Here is a 13,719-nt window from a genome sequence, read left to right as displayed (position 1 = left end):
AATGGGCCAAAGAAACTAAACAGACATTTTCCAAAGAAGACATACAGATGGCTAACCAAACACATTGAAAAGATTGCTCAAACATCACTCATTATCAGAGAATGCAAATCAAAACCACAATGAGGTACTATTACACACCAGTCAGGATGGCTGCTATCCAAAGTCTACAAGCAATAAATGCTGGAGAGGCTGTGGAGAAAAGGGAACCCTCTTACACTGTTGGTGGGAATGCAAACTAGTACAGCCACTATGGAAAACAGTGTGGAGATTTCTTAAAAAACTGGAAATAGAACTGCCATGTGACCCAGCAATCCCACTTCTAGGCATACACACTGAGGAAACCAGATCTGAAAGAGACACGTGCACCCCAATGTTCATCGCGGCACTGTTTATAATAGCCAGGACATGGAAGCAACCTAGATGCCCATCAGCAGATGAATGGATAAGGAAGCTGTGGTACATATACACCATGGAATATTACTCAGCCATTGAAAAGAATTCATTTGAATCAGTTCTAATGAGATGGATGAAACTGGAGCCCATTATACAGAGTGAAGTAAGCCAGAAAGATAAAGACCAATACAGTATACTAATGCATATATATGGAATTTAGAAAGATGGTAACGATAACCCTATATGCAAAACAGAAAAAGAGACACAGAAATACAGAACAGACTTTTGAACTCTGTGGGAGAAGGTGAGGGTGGGATATTTCAAAAGAACAGCATGTATACTATCTATGGTGAAACAGATCACCAGCCCAGGTGGGATGCATGAGACAAGTGCTCCGGCCTGGTGCACTGGGAAGACCCAGAGGAATCGGGTGGAGAGGGAGGTGGGAGGGGGGATCGGGATTGGGAATACATGTAAATCCATGGCTGATTCATATCAATGTATGACAAAACCCACTGGAAAAAAATAATAATAATAAAAAAAATTAAAAAAAAAAAAAAAACACTAGCACGAAGAAGTTACTTTATTACTACTGATAAAACCTGAAGAAGGTAAAAAATATCTTACTCCTTGGTTCTAAGACATATATGATTTAATGATTATTACAGTGATTAACAACTTTTGGGGGGAAAAGAACACATTAAGTATATAAGCAATTGTAAGATTTTTTTTCCCCCAGAAGTATTAGGATATGAAAAATTATAGCTTGCCACTGAAATATTATCTTATATGCTTATATAATCTGTCAATTTCTTTAATAATTTTAAGAGGTTTTATTGAAATGATGATTAAGTACTAACCTTTCAAGTCTTCTGATTTGTTCCATCCAAGACCATTTCTCACTGTTTAATAAACTAATTTTATCTTCTAATTTCTGCACTAACAAGGAGTTCTAAAATCAAAATGGGAGAAAAACAGAAACTCAAGATCTCATAGTCTGCTTTGACACAGCTTAAACACTTTTTGTGGACTTGATTATTAATAGCTCTCACCTTTACAGTCTAAGGAGTTTCAAGGGTTAAAGGACGGTTGCCTAAAACTGGTGTCAGAGCCTCTAATTCGCCTTCTTCTACATCACTGGCCATGTCCACAAGGTCTTTCCAGTTACTTGATGATTTCCAAAATCTCGGTAGGGCTGTAGTGAGTCTGGAGGTTTTGGAATGTTTAATCCTACATCATCCCATAGTTCAAAATCCTAAAAGATAAAAAACAGTAGCATTAAAAAAATCTATGCGGCAATTTTATCTTGCATTTTTGAGATGTATCTTTTCCTTATTGCTAATATCTTGAAAACTCAACGTAAATGTGTGATAATGTCAAAGTGTATGTGCCCAGTGAATAAACATCCTGGGAGTCAGGAAATGTCTAGGATTAGAGTGTGAGATGCACCCCCACCTCATACTTGCAAAATAAGGGAAACAGGGTCCTCAGTGGAGAGACAAGTTTTTGTTACAGCAAAAAGGATATTCTGGACTTCCCTAGTGGCACAGTGGATGAGAGCCTGCCTGCCAATGCAGGGGACCTGGGTTGCGTCCCTGGTCCTGGAAGATTCCACCTGCCTTGGAACTACTGAGTGCAAGCTCTAGAACTTGAGGGCTACAACGACTGAGCCTGCAACCTGCGACTACTGAGACTCATGCACCTAGAGCCTGAGCTCTGCAACAAGAGAAACCAAGGAATGAGAAGCCCATGTACCCCAGAGTGAAGAGTAACCCCAGCTCGCCACAACTAGAGAAAGCCCGCATGCAACAAAGACCCATTACAACCAAAGAATTAAAAAATAATAAATTTCTAAAATTAAAAAAATGTATATTCAGAGAGAAGTTGAAAATAAAGAATGTTTATTTACAATAAGAAAATTTCACATAGCACCACAGGAAGGAAAGATAGGAAGTAAAGGAAAGAATGGGCAAGAGGGAACCAAAAAACAGTAAGACAAGGATTATATGCAGATAAAAATATAAGAAAACTATCAATAAGTGTGTATTGAGTGTTACTATTCATGCAGATACAGAGATGAACAAGAGATTCATTTAGCCTCAAGAAGATTATAGGCTAGTCAAGGGAGATAAGAGATAATCTTAGGTAACAATAGAGCCATGAAGATAAAATCAGGTCACTAATATAAATGATCGAAAAATAAAATCAGGTAAAGTCTTACATTTTAGGCAGAGGTTAAACATGAAAGGAGTGAGGGCTCTAGGATAGAACTGCTTTAAGGTCAGTTGAAATGACCATTAAACATCACTTAGTGGTTAAAGAATAAGTAATAATGAGCACTTGCACTGCCATTTATAAAATAGTTTTATTGGGGTATATAATTAATAAATAACAAACCGCACAGTTTAAATCCAACTCTTTGTGACCCCCTGGACTGTAGTCTACCAGGCTCCTCCATCCATGGGATTCTCCAGGCAAGAACACTGGAGTCAGTTGCCATTTCCTTCTCCAGGGGATCTTCCCAACCCAGGGATTGAACCTGGGTCTCACACCTTGTAGGCAGATGCTTTTACAGTCTGAGCCACCAGGGAAGTCTTAAATCCACAAGCTAATCTAAAATGTACAATCTGCTAAGTTTTGACATCTGAGTGCACACTTAAAGAGATCAGTGCAATCAAAGATGAACTTGGGGGCTTCCCTGGTGGCTCAGTGGTAAAGAATCCGCCTACCAGTGCAGGAGACACAGGTTCCATCCCTGATCTGGGAAGATCCCACATGTCCTGGAGCAACTAAACCTGTGTGCCACAGCTACTGAGCCTGTTTGATCTAAGGCCTGGGAGTTGCAACATTGAGCCCATGTTCTGCAACTACTGAAGCCCACACCCCTAGAGACCTTGTTTTGCAACTACAGAGTAGCCCCCACTCGCTGCAACGAGCAAAAAGCCAGCACAGCAATGAAGACCCAGCACAGCCAAAAATAAACAAATAAAGCAGAGGAAAAAAAAAAATTAAACACCAAAACTACGAAAAAAAAAAAAAAGATGAACTGTTCACTCCCCAAAGTTTTACTGGCTGCTTGTAATACTTCCCCCTTTTTCCTCACAGATGCCCTGTTCCTCAGCAAATACCATTCTGTTTTCTGTCACTGTTACAAGTTTACATTTCTTAGAATTTTATGTAAGTGGAAGCATACAGCAAGTACTCTATTTGTCTGGTTTCTCTCATCCAGATTACTGATTTTCAGACTAATCTACGTTGTTGTATCTCTCAGAGGTTCACTTTTCTTTATTGCTGAGTTAGCATTTCACTGTAACGATACATCAGAATTTTTTATTCAACTGCCTGCTTTTGGATACTTGGGTTGTCTCTCTAATGTCGGCTATTATAAATAAAGTTGGTGTGAACACTGTGTAGGAGTCTTGGTATGAACATCTCCCTTCACTTCTCTTGGACTGTAATATCTACGAATGCAATGAGCAAGTCATATAGGTGGTGAAGGTTTTACTTTTTTTTAAATAGACTGCCAAAAAATGTTCCAAAGTGACTGCACCATTTTGGACTCCCAAGAGCAATGATGATATTTCTACTTACTCCACATCTTTGCCAAGACTTGGTACAGTCTCAGTTAAACCTTCTAGTAAGTGTGCTATGGTATTTCATTGTGACTTAATATTATCTCCCTAATGACTAAAGATGTAGAACATCTTTTTTCATGTGCTTATTTGATATACATATATGTTCTTTTTTGAAGCATCTGTATAAATGTTTTGTCATTGATTCATGTCAATGTATGGCAAAAACCACTACAATGTTGTAAAGTAATTAGCCTTCAACTAATATATTTTTATTAGTTGGAAAAAATTTTTTAAAAAGCAAAAAGAAAAAAAATTGGGTCTTCTTTTAAAAATTATTCACTTTAGAGAGTTCTTTAAATATTCTGGATAGAAATTATTTATCAGATATGTTACTTGAAATATTTTACCTAATCTACAGCTCATCTTTTCACTTGTTTAGAGTCGCTTTCAAAGAGAAGTTATTGACTTTGATGAGAACACATATTTGATGAATACCATACTTTTGGTGTCATACACGAGAAATCTTGGCCTACCTTCCAGGGTTGCAGTGAATTTTTCCATGTTTTCTTCTAGGAGCCTTATGGCTTTAGAATTTACATTTAAATCCATGATCCATTTGAATTACTTTTTGTATATGGTATGAGGTATGGTTTGAAGTTCGATTTTGGAGGTATATAGATATCAAAATGTTACAGTACCAATTGTAAAAAAGACTACTTTCTGAATGGAATTTACTTTGTGCTTTGTTAGACATCAAAAGATCATCTATGTGTAAGTTAATCTCTTGACTCTCCACTAAGTTCCAATGACCTTTCTACGTTTAGGTCAATAAGATACTGCCTGAACTATAATATCTTAAAGTCAGCTAGTTGAAGTCCCCTAATTTTGTGCTTCTTTATTCAAGTTGTTTTGGCTATACTATGTTATTTCCATTTCCATAGAAATTTTAGAATAAGCTAACCTCTACAAAAAAAGCTGGCAAGACTCTGATTAGGATTGTGTTAAAAGTACAAATCAATATTACAGAAATTGACACTTTTTGACAATACTGAATCTCATCTATGAGCACAATATATCTCTTCCTTATGTCTTCTTTATTTTCTTTCAGCATGTATAATAGTTTTCAGTGTATAATCCTTCATCATACTTATCCCTAAGTATTTCCTATATTTTTTGATTCTTTTGTAAATGGTATCTTTAAAAGTCAAATGTCTATTTGTTGCTAGCATACAGAAATACAATTCATTTTTGTTTACCGATCTTGTATCCTACAACTTGTCTGTCATCACTTATTATAGTGTCTTTTTTAATGCAGTCTATAGTGTTTTCTATATATATAATCACATTACCAGTGAAAGTTTTCTTTCTTCTTTTCCAAAATATAGGCCTTTTATTTATTTTTCTTGCCTTGTACTGGCTAGATTCCTCAGTACGATGTTCAACAGAAATAGTGAGAGCAGATATTCCTGTTTTATTCCTTATCTTCCATCATTAAGCATGATGTTAGTGATAGATTTTCTGTAAATGTCTTTTATGAATTTCAGGAAATTCCTCACAATTCCTAATTTCTTTAAAGCTTTCAGGGAAAGACACGTTTGAGTGTGCCAAATGTTTTCTTTTGAGATGATCATATGATTTCTTTTCTCTTTTGAAAAGTTTCTTAAAATGGTGAATTACAATGGTTGATTTTTGGACTCATCAATCTTATGTTCCTCAGATAAACCATTTGGTCATTGTGTATTAGCATTTTTACACATTGTTGGATTTGATATAGTAAAATGTTATATAGATTTTCTACATCCATGCTCATGAGGAAAATGAGCCTGTAATTTTCTTTGTTAGCCAGATCTGTATCTGGTTTTGATATCAGAATTGTGCTGGTCTCATAGAATGAGTTTTCAACAATTCCCTTCTCTGCAATTTCTAGAAGAGTTTGTGGAGAAGTGGTATTACTTCTTCTTTAAATACCTGGTAGGTAGCTACAGTGATATAACCTTGTTCATTTACTTTACTTCTTCCTTAAAAGTCTAGTAGATTTCTACAGTGGTATAAATTTGCTCATTCCAGATTCTGATAATTTGCTTCTTTTCTCTTTTTCTTAATAAGTCAGGCTAGAGGTTTACCAATTTCATTACCTCAAATACCCAGTTTTTTGTGTTATTAATTTTTCTCTGTTGTTCTCTGTTGCCTATATCACTGATACATTCTCATTTTTAATACTTCCTTCCTTTCAATTTCTTTGGACTTCAGTTAGTTTTTGTTTTCTACTTTCTTAAAATAGAAACCAATCTTCATCAATTTGAAATCTTCTTTCTTTTCTATTCAGTATTTTGGTGTTATGGGATTTTACTGTATGTATAACTTTTAAAACAAAGAAGCTAGATAAAAGAGGAAATAAGTACATTATAAATTAGAAAGGAAACAAATTATTCTTTTAAAAAAAAGGAAACTGTAACTGATCATCATTTTCATCTAACATTATTGATGTCAGCTTGTAGTTATTCTTCAAAAAAAAAATTCACTGACTAAGAAGTTTAGAGCTCTCTTTTCAAGAGGTCTGACTGGCACCTAGAGACAGATAAAAGATGGACACAGCACTGTAAGTCTTCCTCTTTCAATACTTGCACTACCATTTCATATAGAAGATACTTTTAGATCTGACATGCACCCACCTGAATTTCAGGACTTGATTTGTAATTTTTTCGTTCCTGTAAAGGAACTTCATGTTCTGGTGGAAGAAAAGACAAATAATATTTTACTCTTTTACATTTGAAAATATCTCAGCTACTTCTACATTGTCAAAGTAGAAAAAGTCTCAAAAAAGTTGTATGGACACCACCTGCAGCCTTTGTCAGGTCGGCTCGGAGGGCCTGAATGGTCTCCTTGGCTTTCCATAGTTCAAGCTCCAGGACTGGACAGGGATTTGGGCTATCTACATTTGAGTCTTAGCTCTGCCATTTAAGTCTTAAGACTCTCTGAATGCCTAGGTTTCTTGGGGAGTGGAAGATGACGAAAATTCTATAACCTAATGAGTTAACATACATTTACAAAATGTTCAGAAAGGAGCGAGTGCTATATAAAAATTAGCGCTCAACAGCACTCATCTTTATTCATGATGACTACGACAGGCAGATATATGGCAGGTTTTAACAACCCTGTTCCAGTAAAGGGAAAAAAAGAATCAACAGGGTTGGTGAAGAGAGGAAGCCATGGTATGGATGTCCCCTGACCCCACAGGGCCCTCACAGGCTCCACCCATCCCATGTGGCATCTTTCCTACGCCAGGTGTGCCCGCCATTCCGGTGGGTTAAAATACGTAGCTGAGGGTGGCTTCCCATCTGTCTCAGAGTCAACATCCCGTGAAAACTACAGCTCCTATGAAGACGTTCAGGAACGACTTCAATCACTGACAGTCACAGCCTGAAGCGCCAGAGAGGCACCAGTCACTGGACGTCTGACGAGCCAGGGCTTCCACACTGGTAAGTTCAGGGTGGGCCCCCAGAAGGATCAGCTGGCCCCATCTGATGTGGGCAAATACAGAGGGTACAAATTGGTCTTCTGAAGTCCCTACAGACCCTATGGTGATGCCAAAAAGGCAAAACTGGAGGGAGGGTGGAGAGGGGAAGGAGACTGGAATGTGGAACCAAGCAACTAAAATGGATGCTGGTCTTCTTTTTGGAATGGGCAAAGTCCAGGAAGCCCTGAGTGGGCCGAGCATTGACAACCTCTATTTTCAGGATCACAGGAAAGTCAAATGAAGTTTCTAAGGGATGTCATGGTGGCCAGGGAGAATCCAAGGAATGAAGACAAAGTTTTGATCACCAATCAGCATGGAAGTATTTAAACCAATTTTTAACCATCAGCAGAGTTGCATTGGTATATACCACGTAAATATTACTTAGCCCTGGTCTGGGGGATAAAAGGGATGAGGAAAGCAAGGTCCAAATAACTTCGCACTAAACCATGGCTGACTTACACCTGCTTTAGACCAGTTTTATAATTATATGGCTGTAAACTGTTAGCTGTAAGCAGAACTCAGTAGTTGTAGGCACACATAACCAAAAACTCAGAGCGTCACCAGGAAGAGCAGCTGGGGGTTGCTGAACATTCAGGAATGCTCCCTGAAGCCAATATATTAGTAATATAACTTTGTATGATAACTGTCTGATTCTAGTCACATACTGAACTGTAGAAGAAAGAGAATTTTTCAAGTCATTTAATTATTTCTGCAATGTCAAAAACATCCAAATCTGTCTTTAGAATCTTACCTGCCACTCTCTCATCTGTTTCCCTGTTACCATCATCTGAATATCTTGCAAAGTCTAAAGAATCAAGGGTACTGATGCTCCCAGCTTGATCTGTAATAAATCAAAAACAGAAAAAAAAAAAAAAGGAAGAATTAAACAGCTTTTTATTTAACTGCCAAAATAAGGGACTGGAAATCAATTACCTATGATTTTTTTTTTCCAGTTAATAAACTATGATTCTAAGGTATAGGAATTCTATTAAAACTATAAGGTGAAAATGCTCATACTAATTAAACTACTTTGAAGTAACTCAAATTTCCCTGCCCAGATCTCTAACTCCTGAATAAGACACACACAGGGTATAATGCAACCAGCCTAGCTAAGGACAACAGAACTGCAAACAATTTGGATTTTATTCCAAGTCCAATGGAAAAACAACAGAAACACACGCATTTTTAGAAACTGGCTGCTGTAAGGAAAGTGGTTTGCAGAGAGACCAGCTCAGAGGCTATTATGTAAATCAACTATACTCCATTGAAAAATAAAAATTAAAAAAGAGAGGCTATTAGAGTCATGTAAGGGCTTCCCCAGTGGCATTAGTGGTAAAAACAAAACAAAACAAAAAACAAACCTGGCTGTCAGTGCAAGAGACATTAAGAGACTTGGGTTCAATCCCTGGGTCAGGAATATCCCCTGAGGAGGGCATGGCAACCCACTCCAGTATTCTTGCCTGGAGAATCCCACAGACAGAGGAACCTGTGGGCTACAGTCCATAGGGTCGCAAACAGTCGGACACAACTGAACTGACTTAGCACAGCACACAGCACAAAGGTGTGTAGGTGAGAGATGATCAGATCAGGCCTAGAACAGAGGTACTAGAAATGCGAGAAGTGGTCAGATTTGGGTTATTTTTTGGTGTAAAACTAACATGTCCCAGTAGTGAAATGAATGTGGGTTTAAGTAAAAGAAAACAAGGTGATTCCTGAAGACTCCATTTACTGAATTTGTAATATGAGATGCAAAAGATGAATGCAGGGCCTTTAGGAGGTCTGTGTTTTAAGCGCACGGGGGTGGTATGGAGTGTTCTTAGCTTTAGGCAAATTTTTAAGTGTCTCTAAACAGAAAAACACACTGTAAAAATTCTCACTTGAAGGAAGAAATCAAAGCTGACACTTATTAAGGGAGATGTATCTAGCTAATGCAAAGAAGGGACAATAGGTCAACTCTTTATTATATCATGCTACTTACAGAGTACTTATTATTTATATATTGCTCTAAGGAATAGATTATCTGTTTAGAAAGCACTATCTGGGCAAATAAATGCAGATTACAGAAATATAGATTTGAAATCCACATATGGCTCCCCCACCTCCTTTTAAAACAACTAGTATATGCCAATAATTGAAATGGTTGACTTTTCAAATAGAGTTACGCTATTATCAATGTACCTCATGTTTAAATTCCTATTAAGGTGAACTAAGTGAAATTCTATATATAGTACTCTTCTGAGAACAGTGTTTGTATTCAGAGAAGCATTTAATTTCTCTGCACTTCAATTATATCTGATAAATAACAACTTACTATTAACTTATGCTGTAAGATAGTATAAACAAATAACAGGAAATCAAGTACACTGTTCATTAGAGCATAATTTATTTAAGCATAAACCAAGAAATATCAAATAACAATATTTACTATAGAAATCTCAAAAGTTCATATTAAAATGGGTTGAAATTAGGAATATTACTCAGCAATAAAAAAAACTACTGATATATGCCACATGACTGAATTTCAACACTTTATGATGAATGAAAGAATCTTTATACAGAATACACACTGTGTAATTTCATTTACATGAAGTTTTAGAATAGACAGTAGTAATGTATGGAAGAAAAAATCATTATAGTGGCTCTTGGAGTCGGGGGTTGAAAGGAGTGGGGGCTGACTGACTGGGAGGAGGTATGAGGGAGCTTTCTGGGGGACACTGATTGACAGGAGATTGGGTCATCACAAGTGTATTCATTTGTTAAAGTACATCCAATAGGACACTTGAGACATATATTTTACTGTCTTTAAATTTGCCTCAAAAGAAAAAAAGGTGAATTCTAAACATTGAGCCCAAGTCAGTGATATGCATGCTGAAATATTTAGAGGGAAGTATACCGGTACTGAAAAGCTTCTCTGGTAACTCAGTCGGTAAAGAATCTGCCTGTGATGCAGGAAACCTGGGTTCTATCCCTAGGTCGGGAAGATCCACTGAAGAAGGAAATGGCAATCCACTCCAGTATTCTTGCCTGGAGAATCTTATGGACAGAGGAGCCTGGCAGGTGACAGCCCATGTGGTCGCAAGAGTTGGATACGACTCAGCAACTAAGGGCTTTCCCAGGCGGCGCTAGTGGTAAAAAAAAAAAAACCTGCCTACCAATGCAGGAGATATAAGAGATGCAGGTTCAAAACCTGGATTGGGAATATCCCCTGGAGGAGGAAATGGCAACCCACTCCAGTATTCTTGCCTGGAGAATCCCATGGACAGAGGAGCCTGACCCTACAGTCCATAGGGTCACACAGAGTCGGACACGACTAAAGAGACTTAACACAAACAAACAGCAACTAAACCACCACCAACACCGAGATCTGCAACTTCATTTCAAATGCACAAAAAAATAAGATGAACTTTCAGATGGGGAGAGGATCAGAGGGTTGTATAAATCGGAGATAAAGCAATCATAGTAAAAATTTAATTGCATAATCGAGGTGGTAGATAAAGCAATCACAGTGAAAATTTAAAAACATAATCAAGGTGGTAGATATTAGCTGTAAAAATTCTTTCCCACCTTTCTTAAGTTTTGAAATTTTCCAAAAAAAATGCTGGAAAAAAAAACTGGATGTACAAAGAGGACCAAAGAAAAAACCACATTGAAGTTAAATCCAGGTTCCACTGACTCCTAGAATTTAATAACTGAAGTTGTAACACTGGGAAATAGCTATGATTTCTTAGTGTCTTACATGACAAAATAAATAATTTTGCTTCACTTCTACTGTTTAAAATGGAACCAAAGTTAGACAACGTGTCACAAAAAGAAAGGAAATATATTTCAAAATATAATGGATAAACTTCATAAGGCTTTTTACTTATACATCTTTTCAACAAGTAAAAATATAAAATGCTTGACTGGAATAGACCACTGACTTATGAATACATCTGCCTGGTAAATAACTAATATATACTATAAAATGGTGTTCTCAGATCACTGTATGTATACTACCTAAAATTTCCTGTTTTTTTTTTTTTTTGAATAATGACTTTTCTTCAATGATTTGTACCTTATTGCAAATAAGAGCTCCTTCCTCCAATTATATAAATACACATACTATAAATAATTGTAAAAATAGAGGTACATGGAAAAGTAGATAAACCATTCCAATCTTACTAAGATTGGAAACATGATCAGAGATTATTAATTTCCCCCTCCAGAATTTCTAGATATTCTTTTCTGAACTCTTTTCCCCATGTGTAAGTACACATATACATTTCTGCAAAAACAGAATGGATACTTATATCTTTGTAACGTGCTTTTTAAAACTGAAGATCATGTAGTAGATTTTGCCACACTGATAGGATGATGGATACATATTGCTTAGACTGCTTTCTAAATTAAGTAAGCACAGCAATCTGAGTTCCATCCACAGTATACAACAGCAGTTGTCAATGCTTGGTATTATTATTTTTAATCTCACAAATTTAACATATACTATAAAATTGTCTTATTTAATTATGCATCTCTTTGATTCCTGGTGAACATTCTTTAAAAGATATAATGGCCATCTACCTTTTGTGGGTGTATGTGTGCAAAATTTCTATTCACTTTTCTTTGACCATGTAACGAACATCCAGATTTTCCTGGTGAGTTATTTTGCCGTTACTGCCGTAATCAGAAACTCCTCTTGAGTACTAGTCCGTCTGCTCACACTCACAAGCATGCTTTAGCTCCTCACTAGCTAGTCTCATGTCTCCAACCTGTGTATTAAAACATCTACACCCAGTAGGATAAATCTTTATCAACCAACATTCTGGTGGTGGTGTAGCAGACCTGACCGTTTGATTCCTGAGTTTCATGAATAGAGAAGTATGATGCTGGTTGTTGATTTCAGATATATATTTTTCTACATGTAAAGTATCTAATGTTAGTTTTCTAAGTATTTCTTTCTCTTTCTGGTATTTTCAATCAGACATACAGGCCTACTAAGTTAGAGCCTATTTGATCATCATACATTATTCCATCATTATACTATTTCTCCAGAAGTTTGTAACAGGAAAGAGTCTTTGGGGAAAGCAAATGCAGTTTAATTTCTGTCTTGGTATTCTTATGACCATTGAAAAATATATTCTAACTTTTTTTTTTAGTTCCAAGTCAACAATTTTATATTCTGCAAGGAAAAAAAAAGCTTTAAAATCTTTTAAACTATAATAACAACAATGTCATAAAAGTAAAAGCAATCTCCTGATGTATTAAAATAAAGCCTGATAATAAAACTTCTAGGTTAATGGTGAAAAGATTCTCCACCGTGAGGGACACCCAGAGAGGTTCACAGAGTTACATGAAGAAGAGGAGAGGGAGGAGGGAGATAGAGATGAGCAGGAGGAGAAAAGGGGGGACTCAAGAGGAGAGAGACAGATCTACACAGTCGTCTGTTCCCACAGTATTCTCCGTAGCGCAGACACCCACAGAGATTCACAGAATTGGTGGGAAGAGAAGGGGGAGGGAGGAAATAGAGGTGTTCTGAGGGGAAAAACGGAGAGTCAAAAGTGGGAGAGAGTAATCAACACACTCCTGAGTAAAAATGGGTACTGAATATTGGATTCTTAAATGTCCAAAATTGATATCAAATACTGAAAAACAAAGATTAAAAGTCTAGAGTAGAGGTTAGACTCTTAAAAATACAATATTAAAAACAAAAACACAAAAAAATTTTAGAAATATATATGAAGTTTGGTTCAAAAATAGGGCCTCTTCTTTTTTTTTTGCAAGGTTATAGTGAAATGAAAATGAAATTAAGGAGTAATAGAGGAGTAATAGAGGACTTTAAAAGAAAATAAGAGAAAAAAAGAAAAAAAATGTTTTTCTAATTAAAAAATAGTAAAAATATATGAAAATGAAAGTTAAGGAGTAATGGAGGAGTAACAGGGAATTTTAAAAGAAAATAAAAGAGAAAAAATAAAAGAAAAAGAAAGAAAAGAAAAAAAATTTTTTTATTAAAAAAAAAAAGTAAAAATATATCTAGGAAGTTCTCTGGAGCTGTTGCGGTCAGTGTGGGTTCGGTTCAGTTTCAGATAGCTCCTCATTCCAGCTTACATTTCTTGATATCCATAGGCCCCTTCTGGTGTAGTCGGTGTTAACCTACAGGGATTTTAATCTGTTGCACTGGTCACTTCTGAAGTGGTTCCCTTTGTTTGTTTGGCTTCTGTTTGCCGGTCTCTTCAGTGTCTAATTTCCGCCCTGACA

The 13,719-nt window shown here is 36.5% G+C and overlaps 1 protein-coding gene across 5 annotated transcripts in view; it reads right to left on the bottom strand.

Moving 5' to 3' along the window:
- The window catches only part of LOC122452366 (RAB11-binding protein RELCH-like), a 72,574-nt gene that overhangs the window by 15,341 nt on the left and 43,514 nt on the right, over positions 1 to 13,719 (bottom strand). For 3 of the 5 annotated variants that reach the window (XR_006272664.1, XR_006272665.1, XR_006272663.1), the window contains exons 1-6: positions 8,237 to 8,277; positions 6,808 to 6,879; positions 6,641 to 6,696; positions 6,425 to 6,536; positions 1,446 to 1,648; positions 1,254 to 1,345 (exon numbers count right to left, since the gene is read on the bottom strand). Coding sequence is in view for 1 of the 5 variants with exons in the window: in XM_043485909.1 (XP_043341844.1) it covers positions 1,523 to 1,648; positions 6,641 to 6,696; positions 6,808 to 6,879; positions 8,237 to 8,326 (344 nt within the window). In the remaining 4 variants the exon portion in view is untranslated. Of the gene's footprint in view, positions 1 to 1,253; positions 1,346 to 1,445; positions 1,649 to 6,424; positions 6,537 to 6,640; positions 6,697 to 6,807; positions 6,880 to 8,236; positions 8,327 to 13,719 lie in introns of those variants that run through there. The other 2 variants (XM_043485909.1, XR_006272666.1) reach the window with 2 other exon arrangements.

This window comes from Cervus canadensis, chromosome 13, assembly GCF_019320065.1.
Source record: "Cervus canadensis isolate Bull #8, Minnesota chromosome 13, ASM1932006v1, whole genome shotgun sequence".
Taxonomy (NCBI): Eukaryota; Metazoa; Chordata; class Mammalia; order Artiodactyla; family Cervidae; genus Cervus; species Cervus canadensis.
The sequence above is the reverse complement of the archived record's forward strand: the minus strand, read 5'-3'. Positions and strand labels throughout refer to the sequence as shown.